Source organism: Petromyzon marinus, chromosome 65, assembly GCF_048934315.1.
Source record: "Petromyzon marinus isolate PM22_M1 ecotype Great Lakes invasive population chromosome 65, UKy_Petmar_22M1.pri1.0, whole genome shotgun sequence".
In the NCBI taxonomy this organism is placed as follows: domain Eukaryota; kingdom Metazoa; phylum Chordata; class Hyperoartia; order Petromyzontiformes; family Petromyzontidae; genus Petromyzon; species Petromyzon marinus.
In genome coordinates, this window is record NC_133731.1 from 3,348,186 (window position 1) to 3,368,383 (window position 20,198).

A 20,198-nucleotide genomic window follows, 5' to 3' on the forward strand; every position below is an offset into this window, starting at 1 on the left:
GGTCTCTGTGTATCTCTATGGGTCTCTATGTATCTCTATGGGTCTCTATGTAACTCTATGGGTCTCTATGTATCTCTATGAGTCTCTATGTAACTCTATGGGTCTCTATGTATCTCTATGGGTCTCTATGTATCTCTATGGGTCTCTATGTAACTCTATGGGTCTCTATGTATCTCTATGAGTCTCTATGTAACTCTATGGGTCTCTATGTATCTCTATGGGTCTCTATGTATCTCTATGGGTCTCTATGTAACTCTATGGGTCTCTATGTATCTCTATGAGTCTCTATGTAACTCTATGGGTCTCTATGTATCTCTATGAGTATCTATGTAACTCTATGGGTCTCTATGTATCTCTATGGGTCTCTATGTATCTCTATGAGTATCTATGTATCTCTATGAGTATCTATGTATCTCTGTGAGTCTCTATGTATCTCTATGGGTCTCTATGTAACTCTATGGGTATCTATGTATCTCTATGGGTCACTATGTATCTCTATGGGTCACTATTGGTGTCTATATGTATCTCTATGGGTCTCTATGTATCTCTATGGGTATCTGTGTAAATCTATGGGTCTCTATGTATCTTTATGGGTCTCTATGTATCTCTATGAGTATCTATGTATCTCTGTGAGTCTCTATGTATCTCTATGGGTCTCTATGTATCTCTATGGGTCACTATTGGTATCTCTATGATTATCTATGTATCTCTATGAGTATCTATGTATCTCTATGGGTCTCTATGTATCGCTATGGGTCTCTATGTATGTCTATGGGTCTCTACGTATCTATATGGGTCTCTATGTAGCTCTATGGTTCTCTATGTATCTCTATGGGTCTCTATGTATCTCTATGGGTCTCTATGTATCTCTATGAGTCTCTCCGTATCTCTATGGGTCTCTACGTATCTCTATGGGTCTCTACGTATCTCTATGGGTCTCTACGTATGCCTATGGGTATCTGTATCTCTATGGGTCTCTATGTATCTCTATGGGTCTCTATGTATCTCTATGGGTCTCTACGTATCTCTATGGGTCTCTACGTATCTCTATGGGTCTCTACGTATCTCTATGGGTCTCTACGTATCTCTATGGGTCTCTACGTATCTCTATGGGTCTCTACGTATCTCTATGGGTCTCTATGTATCTCCATGGGTCTCTACGTATGCCTATGGGTATCTGTATCTCTATGGGTCGATACGTATCTCTATGTATTTCTATGGGTCTCTATGTGTCTCTATGGATCTCTATGTATCTCTAAATCAGTTCCTGTGGATGCACCGCGTGGTCCCATAGTTTGTTGTTGCAAGATTGCAGCATCGCTGGTACTCCACGAACGCCGGTGACAAGTGACCCATCTCTCGGACACGTGACGTGTGGGGAGCGGTGGCGCAGCGCTTAGCGCAACCCGTCGTCCCGAGTTCGATGCCCGCTCAGGGCCACCAACACCAGCGACGATTATCTGGTGCCGGTTCTACGGGTCTCGCCGAGGTTGAATCGGCTTCACATTAGTGCGTGGGTGCGGTGTGTCATAACATCGCCGCCACTGGGGGAGACAAAGGCGGCCGGGCGTGGTGCTGGCCACCCCAACCACCTCGTGTGCCGTGCCGGCCTTCGTAGGTGCTGCTCGCTAACAGCACTTGCCCCCTACAGTCTGTTACAGGCTACACGGGGGATCTTTGTCTTTGCTGTATAGGTGGTGCTCACTAACAGCACTTGTCCCCTACAGTCTGTTACAGGCTACACGGGGGATCTTTGTCTTTGCTGTATAGGTGTTGCTCGCTAACAGCACTTGCCCCCACAGTCTGTTACAGGCTACACGGGGGATCTTTGTCTTTGCTGTATAGCTGCTGCTCACTAACAGCACTTGTCCCCAACAGTCTGTTACAGGCTACACGGGGGATCTTTGTCTTTGCTGTATAGGCGCTACTACGCTAACAGCACTTGCCCCTACAGTCTGTTAAAGGCTACACGGGGGATCTTTGTCTTTGCTGTATAGGTGGTGCTCACTAACAGCACTCGCCCCAACAGTCTGTTACAGGCTACATGGGGGATCTTTGTCTTTGCTGTATAGGCGCTGCTCGCTAACAGCACTTGCCCCCACAGTCTGTTACAGGCTACACGGGGGATCTTTGTCTTTGCTGTATAGCTGCTGCTCGCTAACAGCACTTGCCCCCACAGTCTGTTACAGGCTACACGGGGGATCTTTGTCTTTGCTGTATAGGTGCTGCTCGCTAACAGCACTTGCCCCCTACAGTCTGTTACAGGCTACACGGGGGAGCTTTGTCTTTGCTGTATAGGTGCTGCTCGCTAACAGCACTTGCCCCAACAGTCTGTTAAAGGCTACACGGGGGGCCTTTGTCTCTGTGCCTAACTATTGGGAGCGGGAGTGCTGCGCTCCGAACCCGCTCTACCCGAGTTCGATTCCCGCTCACGACCACCAGCACCAGGTGACGCATTGTCAGCATCGGTTTCTTGGGGCTCACCTAGGTCGGCTCAGCCTCAAATGAGTACCTGGTGCGGTGTGCGCTAAACATCGCCCACTGGGGGGGGGGGGGGAGGGTCGGGGGGGGGTGGGGAGACAAAGGCGGCCGCTCGTGGTGCTGGTCACCCACCTCCACAGCGGCTCCTGCTCGCGAACAGCACTTGGTCCCAGCAGTCTCAGGGGTGGGGTCACGTCCGGCCCGCGGGCCGGACGAGGGCCCCGCGAAATCGTTTGGGTCTCTGGCCCTGCAAAGGCAACCGCAGGCGGGACTCGAAATTCAATTAATCTAGGAGAGCAAAAACCCTGGGAAAGCAGTTGCGAGTTAGCGGCATCGTCGGTCAAGTAGTTCCAGCCCCATCGCATTCGGGACGAGTTCATTCAATGTTTGACCAAATGTAGCAGGGCTACATTTGAAGTTGATGACTTTGCGTGGCCCGCGAATGACGTTATAAAATATCCAAATGGCCCTTGGCAGAAAAAAAATGTTCCCCACCCCTGCAAGTTTAAAGGCTACACGGGGGACCTTGAGCCTTTGTAAATACAGTACCCGTGTGCACGTGGCAACAACAAATCTCAACACATTCGTAAAATACACCCGTGGGCTTTGGAAGGAGAAAATATATATGCGTGTGTGTGTGTGTGTGACGTTTCGGGCAACGACCCTACCACCGCGGCACATGGAGCATTCGATGCACGGTCTGCTTGTTTGTTTGTTTAAACGGGTTGTGGTAGCTAATCACCAAATCCTGCTCCAGTAATTTTTTTGTTAGATTTAGTATCCTTGGAATTCTAAGAATGTTGCTCAAAGCTGCCAGCGTTCCGCTTTCTTGTACATGCTTCCATAATAGAGGTTTCTTTTCGGGTTAGATCGCGTAAATGTAAATGTGTCATTAAACCCGCCACCACCCGACACAGCCAATGAATAAGAGGTTTGTCACGTATACAAAGCCGTGCCGATTGGTGACTAGTTCAGCACTACACGGAATGTTGTTGCGTTGGAGAGTCAAACCCACAACAGCATTTACGCATTCCAGTTGCGTGACGATTCGCCGGTAATTAACTTCACGATTTGAAACGCCAAAGCATCTGAAGGGGCCCTGGGGGTCCCGGGTTAGGCGAGCTGCCAGGCTGGGCACGCCTCCCCGGTGGGTTTGCTGGACGGACATTGCCCTGGGGAGGCATGCCGCGAGACCATCCTGAAGACAGGAACCAGTGCTGGAGGACCGCCAGCTGTCTGCAGTGTCACGGAGTCATCGGCGTGAAGTACAACAGACCACAACAAGTCACGATTCGACTACAACGAGCTGTCGCCTGAATGATGCTCGTTTGTAATTACTGGCGAAACGTTCCTTGCGAAACGTCATGTCGTGGGTTTTACGCTCCAACACACCACCGGCGTGCGCTGAAACTAGTAACGAATTGGCCACGAATTGGCTGTTCACGTGACACGACCCTTACTAATCGGCTGTGTCGGGTGGTGGCGGGTACAACGAAGCATTTATATATTTACGCGCTCTAACCCGAACACCTGTTTAATGGATAACTAGCGGGAAGTACCCGCGTTGCCCGGGTCTTAAAAATAATTCAAAAGTACTCTTAAAAATGTAACAGCAGTGCGTACTGACTGTGGTGGTACCTGCTATGATTACAGAAGTGCATACTGTGGTGGTACCTGCTATGATTACAGCAGTGCATACTGTGGTGGTACCTGCTTTCACTGCAGCAATGCATACTGTGGTGGTACCCGCTATGATTACAGCAGTGCATGCTGACTGTGGTGGTAGCTGCTATGATTACAGCAGTGCATGCTGACTGTGGTGGTACCTGCTATGATTACAGCAGTGCATGCTGACTGTGGTGGTACCCGCTATGATTACAGCAGTGCATACTGACTGTGGTGGTACCTGCTATGATTACAGCAGTGCATGCTGACTGTGGTGGTACCCGCTATGATTACAGCAGTGCATACTGACTGTGGTGGTACCTGCTATGATTACAGCAGTGCATACCGACTGTGGTGGTACCTGCTATGATTACAGCAGTACATACTGACTGTGGTGGTACCTGCTATGATTACAGCAGTGCATACCGACTGTGGTGGTACCTGCTATGATTACAGCAATGCATACTGACTGTGGTGGTACCTGCTATGATTACAGCAGTGCATACCGACTGTGGTGGTACCTGCTATGATTACAGCAGTGCATACCGACTGTGGTGGTACCTGCTATGATTACAGCAATGCATACTGACTGTGGTGGTACCTGCTATGATTACAGCAGTGCATACTGTGGTGGTACCTGCTATGATTACAGCAGTGTATACTGACTGTGGTGGTACCTGCTATGATTATAGCAGTGCATACTGTGGTGGTACCTGCTATGATTACAGCAGTGCATGCTGACTGTGGTGGTACCTGCTATGATTACAGCAGTGCATGCTGACTGTGGTGGTACCTGCTATGATTACAGCAGTGCATACCGACTGTGGTGGTACCTGCTATGATTACAGCAGTGCATACTGACTGTGGTGGTACCTGCTATGATTACAGCAGTGCATGCTGACTGTGGTGGTACTTGCTATGATTACAGCAGTGCATACCGACTGTGGTGGTACCTGCTATGATTACAGCAGTGCATACCGACTGTGGTGGTACCTGCTATGATTACAGCAGTGCATACTGACTGTGGTGGTACCTGCTATGATTACAGCAGTGCATACCGACTGTGGTGGTACCTGCTATGATTACAGCAGTGCATACTGACTGTGGTGGTACCTGCTATGATTACAGCAGTGCATGCTGACTGTGGTGGTACTTGCTATGATTACAGCAGTGCATACTGATTGTGGTGGTTACTGCTATAAGTCAGTAAAACACGTTCCTCCTGCGGAAGGGAGCTGGTAGGAACGTTGGGTTGCTCGGTCAGTGGCCAGGGTCAACAACAACAACGGCGGCACCACCACGTGGTGTGTTCAGCACAGTTTGCCCGACTGTGAGGGCGGGCACAAGCCGGCGTGAGTAGGTTAAATGTTGAGTTTTATAAGGGCACCACGGGGTGACCAGCCCCTCCCCACCCAGCTCCACCCCTCCCACCCCCCACCCAGCCCCACCCTCCCCACCCAGCCCCTCCCCACCCTCCCCACCCAGCCCCTCCCCTCCTTTCCCACCCAGCCCCTCCCCACCCTCCCCTCTCCACCCATCCCCACCCCCTCCCATTTTTGGATGAACGACGGACGGACAGACACAACAACAATAATCCCCTGTGGGCAGCTGGTGTAACCAGTAAACTACAATAGAGTCAGTAGATGCTACAATAGAGGCAGTAGATACTACCGGCTCTGTTGTATGTAGGACGTGTAGGTATATATGCCTACAAAAGGCATTTATTTTTTGAGGTGTGGGAAGTAAGTGACATTTATTTGGGTGGCGGGGGATCGACAATTTTTGGAACCCTGTTGGATCAACTTTCGATAACTTGTTGATTTGCCCCTTCCGAAAGGCTCTCTTGTCACTTAGGTGACGGTGACAAACGGAACGCCGGGCTTTTATAACAGCGCTAGCTTTACTACCCGGCTTCGCCCGACACTTGGATTCTTCTTCCTTGGTTCTTTCGGTAAAGTCACGTAGAATGAATGGAGGACAGCGCTGGAGTGAGTTTCTCACTCCAGCGCTGTCCTCCAGACAGTCTCGTCCCCTTCACCTGATGAAGGCCGCTTGTGTTGTGGCCGAAACGTCGTGAGAATTTTATTGTGTTATTTTATTTTATCAATTTATTATTTTATTCTCATTCTACGTGGTGGTGACTTTACCGAAATAACCAAAGAAGATGAATCCTTGCAGTCACGAAAGCTTTCAATCGAAACTTGGATTCTTGTCTAGGATGACTACACGGCCTACACTAAGGGTGAGGGTGGGGGGGGGGGATGCGTGACGTCAGCAGGCGCACTGCGTGACGCTGCCGCATGCGGGTGACATCATAGATGTGACGTCACCGCTCACTTGCCTTGCAAAATATATCCATTAGGGGCCGTCCATAAATTACGTCACGCTGTGTGACGAGGAGGTGGGGGGTGGGGCTTGAGAAATGTGACGTCACATCAAAATGCGCAACTTTAAATAAATATAGACAACACGTTCTACTTAATTAAATATACTTTTTAATAAATGTTTTCTACCTACAACATCAGAGTGCAGCGCCACATTAAATACGCACCTACAATGACAATAGTTTAAAGCGATTTGAAGCGTGTTTTATTTTCAAAATGGAAATATGGTTTGGGGGGGGGGGGGGTGGGGGCAGAGCTTTGTGACGTCATATTTGAGGGGGGGGTCTGACTTTTTGTGACGCCGTGTGACGAGGGGGGGGGGGTCAAAATCGTCCAAAATCGCGTGAGGGGAACAACATGGCTGCGGAGGACACGGCACCACGTGACCATCGAGGGATGATGGGGCAGCCTCGTGTCGCCCTCTCGTTGTGGGGGGCCCTTATTGCGCCCCCCCCCCCAAAATACAAAAGTTTATTTTTATACGTTTTGCATTGTGTACAGTCTGGAAACTACCCACGTGCCAAATTTCAAGTTTGTTGCATGTCGGGAAGTATGCTAAACATTTCGAACAGGCACACATATTCACACATTTATCAAATCTCACTCCTCTTGACAAAGGGCCATTGTCTGAAACGTCGGTAGACGTGTAATTCCTGCAAAGTTCCCGATGGAAGGGTGCCACGCGGTGTCAATGAACGGCGCGCGGGCGAGAGTTGCAGTTGATAATTGTGACGTCACCGCGCAACGCACGCTCGGTGCAAGTGGTGTGCGGTGACGTCACCACGCCGCAAGAGACCCAATTTAAATTGTGCGTGGTGACGTCACCACGCCCCACGGGCGCGTTTGAAATGGTGCGCGGTGACGTAACCACGTCGCACGGGACCGATCAAAATGGTGCGTGGCGACGTCACCACGCCGCACGGGACTCCGGTCGGGACGAAAACGTCACCCGACCTTTACACGGGACCACTTTGAAGCGTGTGTTGTGACGTCACCGCAACGCACGACGACCAATTACGCTCGCGCGCGATGACGTCACCACGCCCCAGGTGAATCGGTCCACCGTGCGTGATGACGTCAGTACACCGCCCAAGGTGGTCACGTTGTGCGTGATATCACGAGACGCGCGCTACTGTGCGCGATGACGTCACGACGCACGGGCGGGGGGAGGGGTTCGAGCCGGGCGCGCGATGGCGTCATGACGCAACGACCCGAAGACGCGAACAGACGGCGCGCGATGACGTCCGAAGGGGGGAAGTGGTGGGTGGGGGCTGTGCGCGATGACGTCTGAGAGAGAAGTGTGGGGGTGCGGGGGGAGGGGCACAGTAGGGGGGCACAGGGTGGTGCATCTGCCCAGTCATCTCAGTCGACCCGTGGCACCTGCTGGGTCTGCCCCGTGACCTCCTGGTGCACCTAGCCTGGCACAGTAGGGGGGCACAGGGTAGTGCATCTGCCCAGTCATCTCAGTAGACCCGTGGCACCTGCTGGGTCTGTCCCGTGACCTCCTGGTGCACCTAGCCTGGCACAGTAGGGGGACACAGGTGGTGCATCTGCCCAGTCATCTCAGTAGACCCGTGGCACCTGCTGGGTCTGTCCCGTGACCTTCTGGTGCACCTAGCCTGGCACAGTAGGGGGGCACAGGGTGGTGCATCTGCCCAGTCATCTCAGTCAGTCGACCCGTGGCACCTGCTGGGTCTGTCCCGTGACCTCCTGCCAGGCGGGCGTTCGACACTTCACGTGGCCTCAAGGTGCACCTAGCCTGGCACAAGCGTCGTGGTCTCACGTCACCGCCACTTAGTGGCGAATGGGCGGTTGTTGTTGGGGGGGAGGGGCAGGCTATGCGTGATGACGTCACGACGCACAGAGTGTGGGTGTGTGTGTGGGGGGGCGTGTTCGAGCCGAGTGACGTCGAACCGCGGTGACGTCACCGAGGCTCAATAAATAGCGAGGCGCGCGCAGCTCGCCGGCGGTAAGTCGAGCGAGACGGACGGACGGACGGACGAGGAAGGAAGAGAAGAGAAGCGAAGCGAAGAGAAGAAGAAGAAGAGGAAGAGGAGGAGGAGGAGGCGTCGTCGTCGGAGGCGTCACCCACAAGGGCGGAATGGCGACTCGCATCCACGTTCCCGGCTCGCCCACCGTGCCCAAGCTGCCCGTCTTCGTGCACGAGCACGACCTGGAGGCGGGCGCCTTGCAGCTCCTCAAGCACGTGCGGCCCGAGTGGAAAGCGGCGGACGTGAACATGAAGGTACAGAGATATATACACACACAGTTACATTATATACTGTACGTTGTATATACATACACACGCGCGATTTACAACCTAGCGCTACCCCCCTCCTCCCCGAATCCTTTCTCGTCTCTTTCTCTCCCACTCCGCCGCCCCCGCCGCCCGTCACGGGTCGCCTCACGGGGGAGCCCGTGGCGGCAGCGGCGGCAGCGGCTCGTCGTCTTTAACACAAAATAAATAAAATAAAATTAACGCGCCCTGAGGTAGCTGTCACCGGCGCCCCGTGGCCACTCGCGACCCCAGCTACACCCGCGTCGCGGTAGCCGGAGGAAGGGAGCGGGCGCCACCCCCAACCAACCACCACCACCACCCCCCGGAGTCTCGGCCTCCCTCGCCGTAAACCACCCCGCCCTATGCGGGGGATGTATTCCAAACCCCACGGCCTCTTTCCCCAACCCACCCACCAATCACAACTCTCCCTATGCGCGTTACGATATCTACCGGCTTTGTCGGTCACGTGGCGGCGGGGCGGATCACCCTCCCCCCCCCACCCCACCGCGTGATCGCGGCTCGGCCAATGGGGGGTGAGCGGGGGGGACTGTGACGTCGCCCCCTCTCCTCTCCCCCCCCCTGAGGTCTCGTCCGTTGCCATGGGAACGGACTTGAACTTGAGGCCTATGCGAACCATTTTAACGTTTGTTGGAAACTAAAACGCAAACTAAATACGTAAAAACAAAATGTAAGGGCCCGACCCAGCCGATTCCTCCAAACGGAGGAACACATCGCAACAATTGTGCACGGCCCACTCGGTCTCGTACGTGCATAGCAATATCTATATGAACACACACTCGCAGGCACCGTCATACACTCGCACCACACGCACACAGGAAACATTGTCTCTACTGTGTCTCTACTGTGTCTCTACTGTGTCTCTACTGTGTCTCTACTGTGTCTCTACTGTGTCTCTACTGTGTCTCCACTGTGTCTCCACTGTGTCTCCACTGTGTCTCCACTGTGTCTCCACTGGCAGGGCCACTGTGTGTCTCCACTGTGTCTCCACTGTGTCTCCACTGTGTCTCCACTGTGTCTCTACTGTGTCTCCACTGTGTCTCCACTGTGTCACCACTGTGTCACCACTGTGTCTGCACTGTGTCTGCACTGTGTCTGCACTGTGTCTGCACTGTGTCTGCACTGTGTCTCCACTGTGTCTCCACTGTGTCTCCACTGTGTCTCCACTGTGTCTCCACTGTGTCTCTACTGTGTCTCTACTGTGTCTCTACTGTGTCTCTACTGTGTCTCTACTGTGTCTCCACTGTGTCTCCACTGTGTCTCCACTGTGTCTCCACTGTGTCTCCACTGTGTCTCTACTGTGTCTCTACTGTGTCTCTACTGTGTCTCCACTGGCACGGCCACTGTGTCTCCACTGTGTCTCTACTGTGTCTCCACTGTGTCTCCACAGTGTCTCCACAGTGTCTCCACAGTGTCTCCACAGTGTCTCCACAGTGTCTCCACTGTGTCTCCACTGTGTCTCCACTGTGTCTCCACTGTGTCTCCACTGTGTCTCCACTGTGTCTCCACTGTGTCTCCACTGTGTCTCCACTGTGTCTCTACTGTGTCTCCACTGGCATGGCCACTGTGTCTCCACTGTGTCTCCACTGTGTCTCCACTGTGTCTCCACTGTGTCTCCACTGTCTCCACTGTCTCCACTGTGTCTCCACTGTGTCTCCACTGTGTCTCCACTGTGTCTCCACTGTCTCCACTGTGTCTCCACTGTGTCTCCACTGTGTCTCCACTGTGTCTCTACTGTGTCTCTACTGTGTCTCTACTGTGTCTCTACTGTGTCTCTACTGTGTCTCCACTGTGTCTCCACTGTGTCTCCACTGTGTCTCCACTGGCACGGCCACTGTGTCTGCACTGTGTCTCTACTGTGTCTCTACTGTGTCTCCACTGTGTCTCCACTGTGTCTCCACAGTGTCTCCACAGTGTCTCCACTGTGTCTCCACTGTGTCTCCACTGGCACGGCCACTGTGTCTGCACTGTGTCTCCACTGTGTCTCCACTGTGTCTCCACTGTGTCTCCACTGTGTCTCCACTGTGTCTCCACAGTGTCTCCACAGTGTCTCCACAGTGTCTCCACTGTGTCTCCACTGTGTCTCCACTGTGTCTCCACTGTGTCTCCACTGTGTCTCCACTGTGTCTCCACTGTGTCTCCACTGTGTCTCCACTGTGTCTCCACTGTGTCTCCACTGTGTCTCCACTGTGTCTCCACTGTGTCTCCACTGTGTCTCCACTGTGTCTCCACTGTGTCTCTACTGTGTCTCTACTGTGTCTCTACTGTGTCTCTACTGTGTCTCTACTGTGTCTCCACTGTGTCTCTACTGGCAGAGCCACTGTGTCTCTACTGTGTCTCTACTGTGTCTCTACTGTGTCTCCACTGTGTCTCCACTGTGTCTCCACTGTGTCTCCACTGGCACGGCCACTGTGTCTCCACTGTGTCTCCACTGTGTCTCCACTGTGTCTCCACTGTGTCTCCACTGTGTCTCCACTGGCACGGCCACTGTGTCTCTACTGTGTCTCCACTGTGTCTCCACTGTGTCTCCACTGGCACGGCCACTGTGTCTCCACTGTGTCTCCACTGTGTCTCCACTGGCACGGCCACTGTGTCTCCACTGGCACGGCCACTGTGTCTCCACTGTGTCTCCACTGTGTCTCCACTGTGTCTCCACTGTGTCTCCACTGTGTCTCCACTGTGTCTCCACTGGCACGGCCACTGTGTCTCCACTGTGTCTCCACTGGCACGGCCACTGTGTCTCCACTGTGTCTCCACTGTGTCTCCACTGTGTCTCCACTGTGTCTCCACTGTGTCTCCACTGTGTCTCCACTGTGTCTCTACTGTGTCTCTACTGTGTCTCTACTGTGTCTCCACTGTGTCTCTACTGTGTCTCTACTGTGTCTCTACTGTGTCTCTACTGTGTCTCTACTGTGTCTCTACTGTGTCTCTACTGTGTCTCTACTGTGTCTCCACTGTGTCTCCACTGTGTCTCCACTGTGTCTCCACTGTGTCTCCACTGTGTCTCCACTGTGTCTCCACTGTGTCTCCACTGTGTCTCCACTGTGTCTCCACTGTGTCTCTACTGTGTCTCTACTGTGTCTCCACTGTGTCTCCACTGGCACGGCCACTGTGTCTCCACTGTGTCTCCACTGTGTCTCCACTGTGTCTCCACTGTGTCTCCACTGTGTCTCCACTGTGTCTCCACTGGCACGGCCACTGTGTCTCCACTGTGTCTCCACTGTGTCTCCACTGGCACGGCCACTGTGTCTCCACTGTGTCTCCACTGTGTCTCCACTGTGTCTCCACTGTGTCTCCACTGTGTCTCCACTGTGTCTCCACTGTGTCTCCACTGGCACGGCCACTGTGTCTCCACTGTGTCTCCACTGTGTCTCCACTGTGTCTCCACTGTGTCTCCACTGTGTCTCCACTGTGTCTCCACTGTGTCTCCACTGTGTCTCTACTGTGTCTCCACTGTGTCTCTACTGTGTCTCCACTGGCACGGCCACTGTGTCTCCACTGTGTCTCCACTGTGTCTCCACTGTGTCTCCACTGTGTCTCTACTGTGTCTCCACTGTGTCTCCACTGGCATGGCCACTGTTTCTCCACTGTGTCTCCACTGTTTCTCCACTGTGTCTCCACTGTGTCTCCACTGGCATGGCCACTGTTTCTCCACTGTGTCTCCACTGTTTCTCCACTGTTTCTCCACTGTTTCTCCACTGTGTCTCCACTGTGTCTCCACTGTGTCTCCACTGTGTCTCCACTGTGTCTCCACTGTGTCTCTACTGTGTCTCTACTGTTTCACCACTGTGTCTCCACTGTGTCTCCACTGTGTCTCCACTGTGTCTCCACTGTGTCTCCACTGTGTCTCCACTGTGTCTCTACTGTGTCTCTACTGTGTCTCTACTGTGTCTCTACTGTGTCTCCACTGTGTCTCCACTGTGTCTCCACTGTGTCTCTACTGTGTCTCTACTGTGTCTCCACTGTGTCTCCACTGTGTCTCCACTGTGTCTCCACTGTGTCTCCACTGTGTCTCCACTGGCACGGCCACTGTGTCTCCACTGTGTCTCTACTGTGTCTCCACTGTGTCTCCACTGGCAGGGCCACTGTGTCTCCACTGTCTCCACTGTCTCCACTGTCTCCACTGTCTCCACTGTGTCACCACTGTGTCTCCACTGGCAGGGCCACTGTGTGTCTCCAGTGTGTCTCCAGTGTGTCTCCACTGTGTCTCCACTGTGTCTCCACTGTGTCTCCACTGTGTCTCTACTGTGTCTCCACTGTGTCTCCACTGGCACGGCCACTGTGTCTCCACTGTGTCTCTACTGTGTCTCTACTGTGTCTCTACTGTGTCTCCACTGTGTCTCTACTGTGTCTCTACTGTGTCTCCACTGTGTCTCCACTGTGTCTCCACTGTGTCTCCACTGTGTCTCCACTGGCACGGCCACTGTGTCTCCACTGGCACAGCCACTGTCTCCACTGTGTCTCCAATGCACGGCCACTGTGTCTCTACTGGCAGAGCCACTGTGTCTCCACTGTGTCTCTACTGTGTCTCCACTGGCACGGCCACTGTGTCTCCACTGTGTCTCCGCTGGCACGGCCACTGTGTCTCCACTGTGTCTCCACTGTGTCTCCGCTGGCACGGCCACTGTTGTCTCCACTATCTCCCTTAATCCTACAAGTAATTTGACCTAAAGTTGTGGCTCTCGTAGCTGGTGTTATGTTCGTGCAGAAACCTGTTACCATTGCAGCCGTGTGCATGAATACGTAACGATTCACGTGAGACCGCGTTTGGACGTCCCCACGATCGTTGTTCACGATCGTGTAAAGAAATGTTTTATATTCGCACAGCGAACGCATGTGAATTGAGAGGCCCTTTCCATCACGATGGACGTCTCTTCACCTCCCCTCCGCCGTGGGGAGAGTCGCGCCTGGGCCGTGCGTTCCAGGCGATGAGTCTCGCAACGAGCTCGGAGCTACTTTGAAATCTTTCAGGCGATCAACCCCCGGGCATGAGCCACCACTGCCACCCCCCCACACCCCCACCCGGTGATGTCAAATTAAACTGCGGTTTCGCTAACCTTCACCAATTCTGCCGAACGGCCTGGATGGGTACTCTCTGGTTCTTTCGGTAAAGTCACGTGGATAGGAAAAAAATGAACAAACGAAAACACGACGTTTGTGTTGCGACCGAAACGTCGTGTTTTCTTTCGTTATTTTTTTTTCTTCTATCTACGTGATGACTTTACCGAAACAACCAGAGAGTATGGATTCCTGCATGCAGTCACGAAAGCTTCAAATCAAGGCCTGGATGGGTTGACGTGCCCCCACCCCCTCTATCGCTGCTTGCCGCAGAGGTTCAGGCCTCAGAATGTGGCTGCCCTCCCTGTTTAATACTGCGGTCTTGCCCATAAACTGGCGCGCGTCGCCCAAGGGTAGAACCTCAGCATCCCGTGGACGCCGTTCGAGGAACGCTTTAGGCCCCACACATCAGGTGAGCCGGCTTTACGATCGCAATTTGAATGACAAACAAAAATATAACTCGAACTCATTCGACCCGGGGGGAAAACGCCCCTGCCAACATCGCCCACCATGCCCCCCCCCCTCCCCCCCCCCCCCCAAACTTAAAAAAAAAAATTCTATAAGAAGGAATAAAAAAATATAATCCCGAGACTCGGGCCGACCCCTGGGTGTGCTGCTTAATCGGTCGTAGCGATGGCGAGGAATTTCGCACGCTCACGGCTTGAACGTGGGGAATCACGGGCCCCGGGGTGCTTAGCTCTTCCCCAGTGGGGGGGGGCCGGGGGGGGGGGTGGCATCATCGTTTGGGCTGCCTCGTCGTCCTTTTGATTGGCACGCGGCTGACCTTGTGCTTGACCAACAGTGCGGGCCACGCAGGTGAATAAACGCCTCCTTGAATTTGTGGTTGTGGCCCAATTGAGACCCCCATCCCCGCCGCATTCTAGCAACACGCACACACACACACGCACACACGCGCGCGCGGGGAGAGATGAGCTCCGCATTCGATGCGGAGCAAAGAAATCGCTTCGAGTGGACGCCGGAGTTGTGCACAGATGGTGTTGAAAAAAGAAATGCCCCCACCCACTCTCGTGCATCCATCGGCCAAAATGAGCGGTGAGCGGACAACTTCCACCACCGCCGCCGCCTCTTCCCCCCCCCCCCCACGCCCGATCCTCCGCGTTGAGGGAACCAACACAAAAAAGCGCGCCGCTACGCAACCAAATTGACATCCGCGGCCTTCGGAGGAGCGCCTGTGCTGCTGCGTCTTGTCAGCAGGATTGGTTCTCGATGCTGGGGACCGGTTTCGGCGTGCAGTTTCTCATCGGCGGAGTCAGGGGTGGGGGGCGGGAGGGGGGGGTGGCTCGCTTGTGAACTTGTCCGGCTGTCTTTATAGGCTAGGTCCGGTGTCGACATTTGGCGTCTCATCAGCAGCAGTGGAGTCGCGCTCGCTTGAACCATTGCTTGGCGTGAACCGCCCGGGTGTTTTGGAGCGAAGGACCCGTTTCCAGAACACTTGCGCGTGCGTGCGTGTGTGTGGCATAATGGATTGTGTAAAGTAAAAAAAAGGTTTTCATGCGGCGAGACTAATATGGGGGAAGGAGATCTTATTGTTGTCATTAATCTTGTTTAACGTCCTCCACGGCGGTGGCGCTTAAATTCTCGTGCTTGGTTACGCGAGGGAGTTGCGTTTTTTTTTCTGGGGCAGCGTGCTCTGCTCCTGCAGATCCAGGCGACGAACGGAATTTGCAGTAAAATCGCGTGGCGGGTTCACCTGGAGTCGACTCGGCGCTACTCGTCCGGCCTGGCCATTGGGCGACTTTTTTTGGGGGGGGCAGAGCGGGGGGGCAGGGCGGGGGGGGAGAGCAGGGGGCAGAGCAGGGGGCAGAGCGGGGGGCAGAGCGGGGGGCAGAGCGGGGGGGCAGAGCGGGGGGCCAAAAACGACAACGTGTTTTAAATTCTGGTCAAGTCGCCCAGGCGCGTGCTCGATGTTATTGCCGGCGACACGTCGCGCCAATTGTAGCGAGACGAAGACAAAGATCCCCCCCCCCAGTGTAGCCTGTAACAGACTGTTGGGGCAAGTGCTGTTAGCGAGCGGCACCTGTGAAGGCCGGCACGGCACACGAGGGGTGGTGGGGTGGCCAGCACCACGCCCGGCCGCCTTTGTCTCCCCGAGTGGCGATGTTTACGCACCACACGCAGGTACTCGTTTTGCGGCCGAGTCGACCTAGGGGAGGCCCGGGGCCGGTTCGTGTCTTTCTGCACCGGTGTTGGCCGTGAGCGGGAATCGAACTCGGGTCGCCGGGTTCGTAGTGCTAACCGCTGCACCACCGCTCCCCTTGGCTGAACACAGGCGCAGTGTTAACTGGTACTGGCTAAACATCCCAATGCTGGAGAATTTACCTGCACAATACTCAATTGGAATGGCAATAGGGTAATAAACCCAAACTCCATCCAGCTCAACACTGGCATTTCTACACTGCTAGAATTTCTACACTGCTCTAGTGACGTCGCCCTCCCCCCCCCCCCGTACCTATGGTATGACTCATATCCTGCTCTTACTATGCACTCAGGTTATTTGCCATTCTTCGTCTGCGGGTGTTGAGCTTATCAGCCTGTACCTTTGCTGTCAGCCTTTTGAATTGCTTGGCTCCCTTCCCTCTTGTCACTCTCAAGCAACCAAGGCGGGCTTGTGACATGAAGTTATCAACGTACGCGGTGTGCCGTCAGTCACGGCCATCCTTTATCGCGCACGGGGGGGGTGGGGGGTGGCGTTTTGCTCGCAGCTATCTGATTGGGTGACGTGTCCGCGACGGGGGTTGTGTAATAATTGTCGATGACGGCAGTTTGCGTCCGTGCGAGGTGCAATTTCGTCGGAAGATTTCGGTGCGCGCTCCGTTGTGTGGAATGCAGGCAAAATAATTGGGGGAGCCAGCTGTAAATCAGAATCAGAATCAGAAAGGGTTTTATTCGCCATGTAAGTTCACACCGACACGGAATTTACTTTGGCAGGATGGTGCATACATTCAACATATAGGAATCTAAAATCTTAAATAAGTTTTAAACAAGTCTTACTATAATAAGGGTTAAAAGTCTAACACCAAGGGGCTGAAGTATATAAAATTAAATACATATCGAATATAAAATAGCTTTAAGATATAATTTAAAAATAAAAAATACAAATAGGGTAACATAGTTAATATCGGCAAGGTGTCGTTATGTAGATCAAATGTTAAAAACAGTGTTAGCCCTTGGCCTTGTTTAACAGGCCAGCAGCAGATGGGAAGAAACTGTTTTTATGGCGTGAGGTTTTGGTCCTGATGGACCGAAGCCTTCTGCCGGAGGGGAGTAGCTGAAACAGAGAGTGTCCAGGGTGGGAGAAATCGGCCATAATCTTCCTCGCTCGCCTCATGGACCTTGTCGTGTGCAGGTCCTCGAGGGTTGGTAGATTGCAGGCAATCACCTTCTCAGCAGTGTGGATGATACGCTGCAGTCTGCTCTTGTCCTTGGCAGTGGCAGCAGCGTACCAGACGGTTATGGAGGAGGTGAGGATGGATTCAATGATCGCTGTATAGAATTGCACCATCATTGTCTTTGGCAGGTTGAATTTCTTCAGCTGCCGTAGAAAGTACATCCTCTGTTGAGCTTTCTTGGTGAGGGAGCTGATGTTCAATTCCCACTTGAGGTCCCGGGAGAGAATAGTGCCCAGGAAGCGGAAGGACTCTACAATTTTTACTGGGGAGTCTAACAGGGTGATGGGGGTGAGTGGTGCTGTATTCTTCCTGAAGTCCACAACCATCTCAACTGTCTTTAGAGCATTTAGCTCTAAGTTGTTCTGGCTACACCAGGTCACCAGATTGTCAGCTTCCCACCTATAGTCAGACTCATCCCCACCAGAGATCAGCCCAATGAGGGTGGTGTCATCCGCAAACTTCAATAGTTTGACGGACAGATGATTGGAGGTGCAGCTGTTGGTATACAGGGAGAAGAGCAGAGGGGAAAGGACGCAGCCCTGAGGAGTTCCGGTGCTGATGGACCTGGAGCCAGAGACTTGTGTTCCCAGCTTAACGCACTGCTTCCTGTCAGACAGGAAGTCTGTGATCCATTTACAGGTGGTGTATGGCACGTTCAGCTGGAAGAGCTTGTCCTGAAGCAGGGCAGGGATGATGGTGTTGAAGGCAGAGCTGAAGTCCACAAACAGGATCCTGGCGTAGGATGCTGGGGCGTCCAGATGCTGTAGGGTGAAGTGGAGGGCCATGTTAACTGCATCGTCCACAGACCTGTTGGCTCTGTAGGCAAACTGAAGGGGGTCCAGGAGAGGGTCTGTGATGGCTTTGAGGTGTGCCAGGACCAGGCGCTCAAAAGACTTCATTACCACAGATGTAAGGGCGACCGGTCTGTAATCATTTAGTCCTGTTGGCCTTAGCTTTTTGGGCACAGGGATGATGGTGGAGGACTTGAGACAGGCTGGTACATGGCATGTCTCCAGGGAGGTGTTAAAGATGTTGGTGAACACCGGAGACAGCTGGTCAGCACAGTGCCTGAGGGTGGCTGGAGAGACAGAGTCCGGCCCGGCTGCTTTGCGTGGATTCTGCCTCTTGAAAAGTCTATTAACTTCTCCCTCCTGAAAGGAGATAGTCGTCTCTGTAGTATTGGTGGGGGATGGGGCCTCTTGGGTTGGAAGGGGTGGTTCAGGACAGTCCAATTGTCTTTCAAATCTACAGTAGAACTCGTTCAGGTCGTTGGCTAGGCGGGAGTCGTTAGTGGTGTGGTGGGCTCTGGGTTTGTAGTTGGTGATCTGCCTGAGCCCTCTCCAGACAGAAGCAGCGTCGTTTGTAGAGAACTGGTGTTTTAGTCTCTCTGAGTACAGTCGTTTAGCCTCTCTCACCGCTTTGCTAAACCTGTTCTTCGACTCCTTGAATCTGTCTCTATCTCCACTCCTAAACGCTTCCTCCTTCTCCAACCTCAACCTTCTGAGCTTTGCTGAGAACCAGGGCTTATTGTTGTTAAAGTTCACCCTGGTACGTGTTGGGATACAGCAGTCCTCACAGAAGCTGATGTAGGACGTCACAGCCTCTGTGAGTTCATCCAGACTATTGGTAGCAGTCGTGAACATATCCCAGTCAGTACAGTCTAAGCACGCCCGCAAATCTTCCACAGCCTCACTGGTCCACTGTTTAGATGTCCTCACAGCAGGTTTACAGAGTTTTAGTTTCTGCCTGTATGCAGGAATCAGGTGGACCATGGCATGGTCAGAGTGTCCTAGTGCTGCTCGGGGGACGGCGTGGTAGGCTCTACTGACTGTAGTGTAACAGTGATCCAGAGTGTTCCCTTCTCTGGTTGGGCATTTAATGAATTGTATGTATTTGGGGAGTTCGTGGCTGAGATTACCTTTGTTAAAGTCGCCAAGTACGATAACCAACGAATCTGGATTTGCTCGCTCCACACTCAGAATCTGATCGGCGAGCATGCGTTGGGCCTCTTTAACCTGAGGACAAGGCGGCAAATAAACTCCGACCAAAATGAGCGACGCGAACTCGCGAGGCGAGTAAAACGGTTTACAGGTTATAAAAATTGATTCAAGGAGTGGAGAACAATGTTGCAGAATCACTGTGACATCTACACACCAGCCACTGTTAATGTAAAAACAAATACCACCGCCTTTCGTCTTGCCGGAGAGTGCTATGTCACGATCCGATCTTACAAGATGGAATCCTGCTAGTTGTAGCGAAGTGTCCGGAATCAAATCACACAGCCATGTTTCCGTGAAGCACAATGCAGAAGCTGAAAGAAAGTCTTTGTTTTTTACCATCAGTAGCTGAAGTTCATCCATTTTGTTGCACAGTGAACGTACGTTGGAGAGGAAAAAGCTCGGAAGCACTGTTCGGATCCCGCGTCTGCGTAGCCGTACTAGAGCCCCCGACCGTTTACCCCTTGGGCGGCGTTTCGTCGCTTGAGCAAAGCCTAGCGCGGCATTGACTAGAATGCCTACTAATTCTGCCGCTGGAAGCAGAAAAGTAGGAATTAAATCCACAGGAGTTGTTTCCCTGATATTTAAAAGTTCGTCTCTTGTTAGAGAACTCCGAAAATCTTGGCAAAACACTGAATTGACAGACAAAACAAGACAAAACAGGGCGCACCGACCGGCTGAGGCTACCATCATCAGCGCCATCTTCGCACCAGCACGGGTGTGCTGAACAGCAGGCCTCTCTCACCAGCACTGGTGTGATGAACAGCAGGACTCTCTCACCAGCACTGGTGTGTTGAACAGTAGGCCCCTCTCACCAGCATGGGAGTGGTGAACAGCAGGCCCCTCTCACCAACACAGGTGTGATGAACAGTAGGCCTCTCTCACCAGCATGGGAGTGAACAGCAGG

At 53.1% G+C, this 20,198-nt stretch overlaps 1 protein-coding gene across 1 annotated transcript in view; it reads left to right on the top strand.

Annotated features, from left to right (window-relative positions):
* Window positions 1-8,474: 8,474 nt before the first annotated feature.
* Window positions 8,475-20,198, top strand: part of LOC116956503 (ethanolamine kinase 1-like) — a 69,485-nt gene continuing 57,761 nt past the window's right edge. The window contains exon 1 of the mRNA XM_032978178.2: window positions 8,475-8,775. Within this exon, the coding sequence (XP_032834069.2) occupies window positions 8,632-8,775 (144 nt within the window). The 5' untranslated portion in view covers window positions 8,475-8,631. The remainder of the gene's footprint in view (window positions 8,776-20,198) is intronic.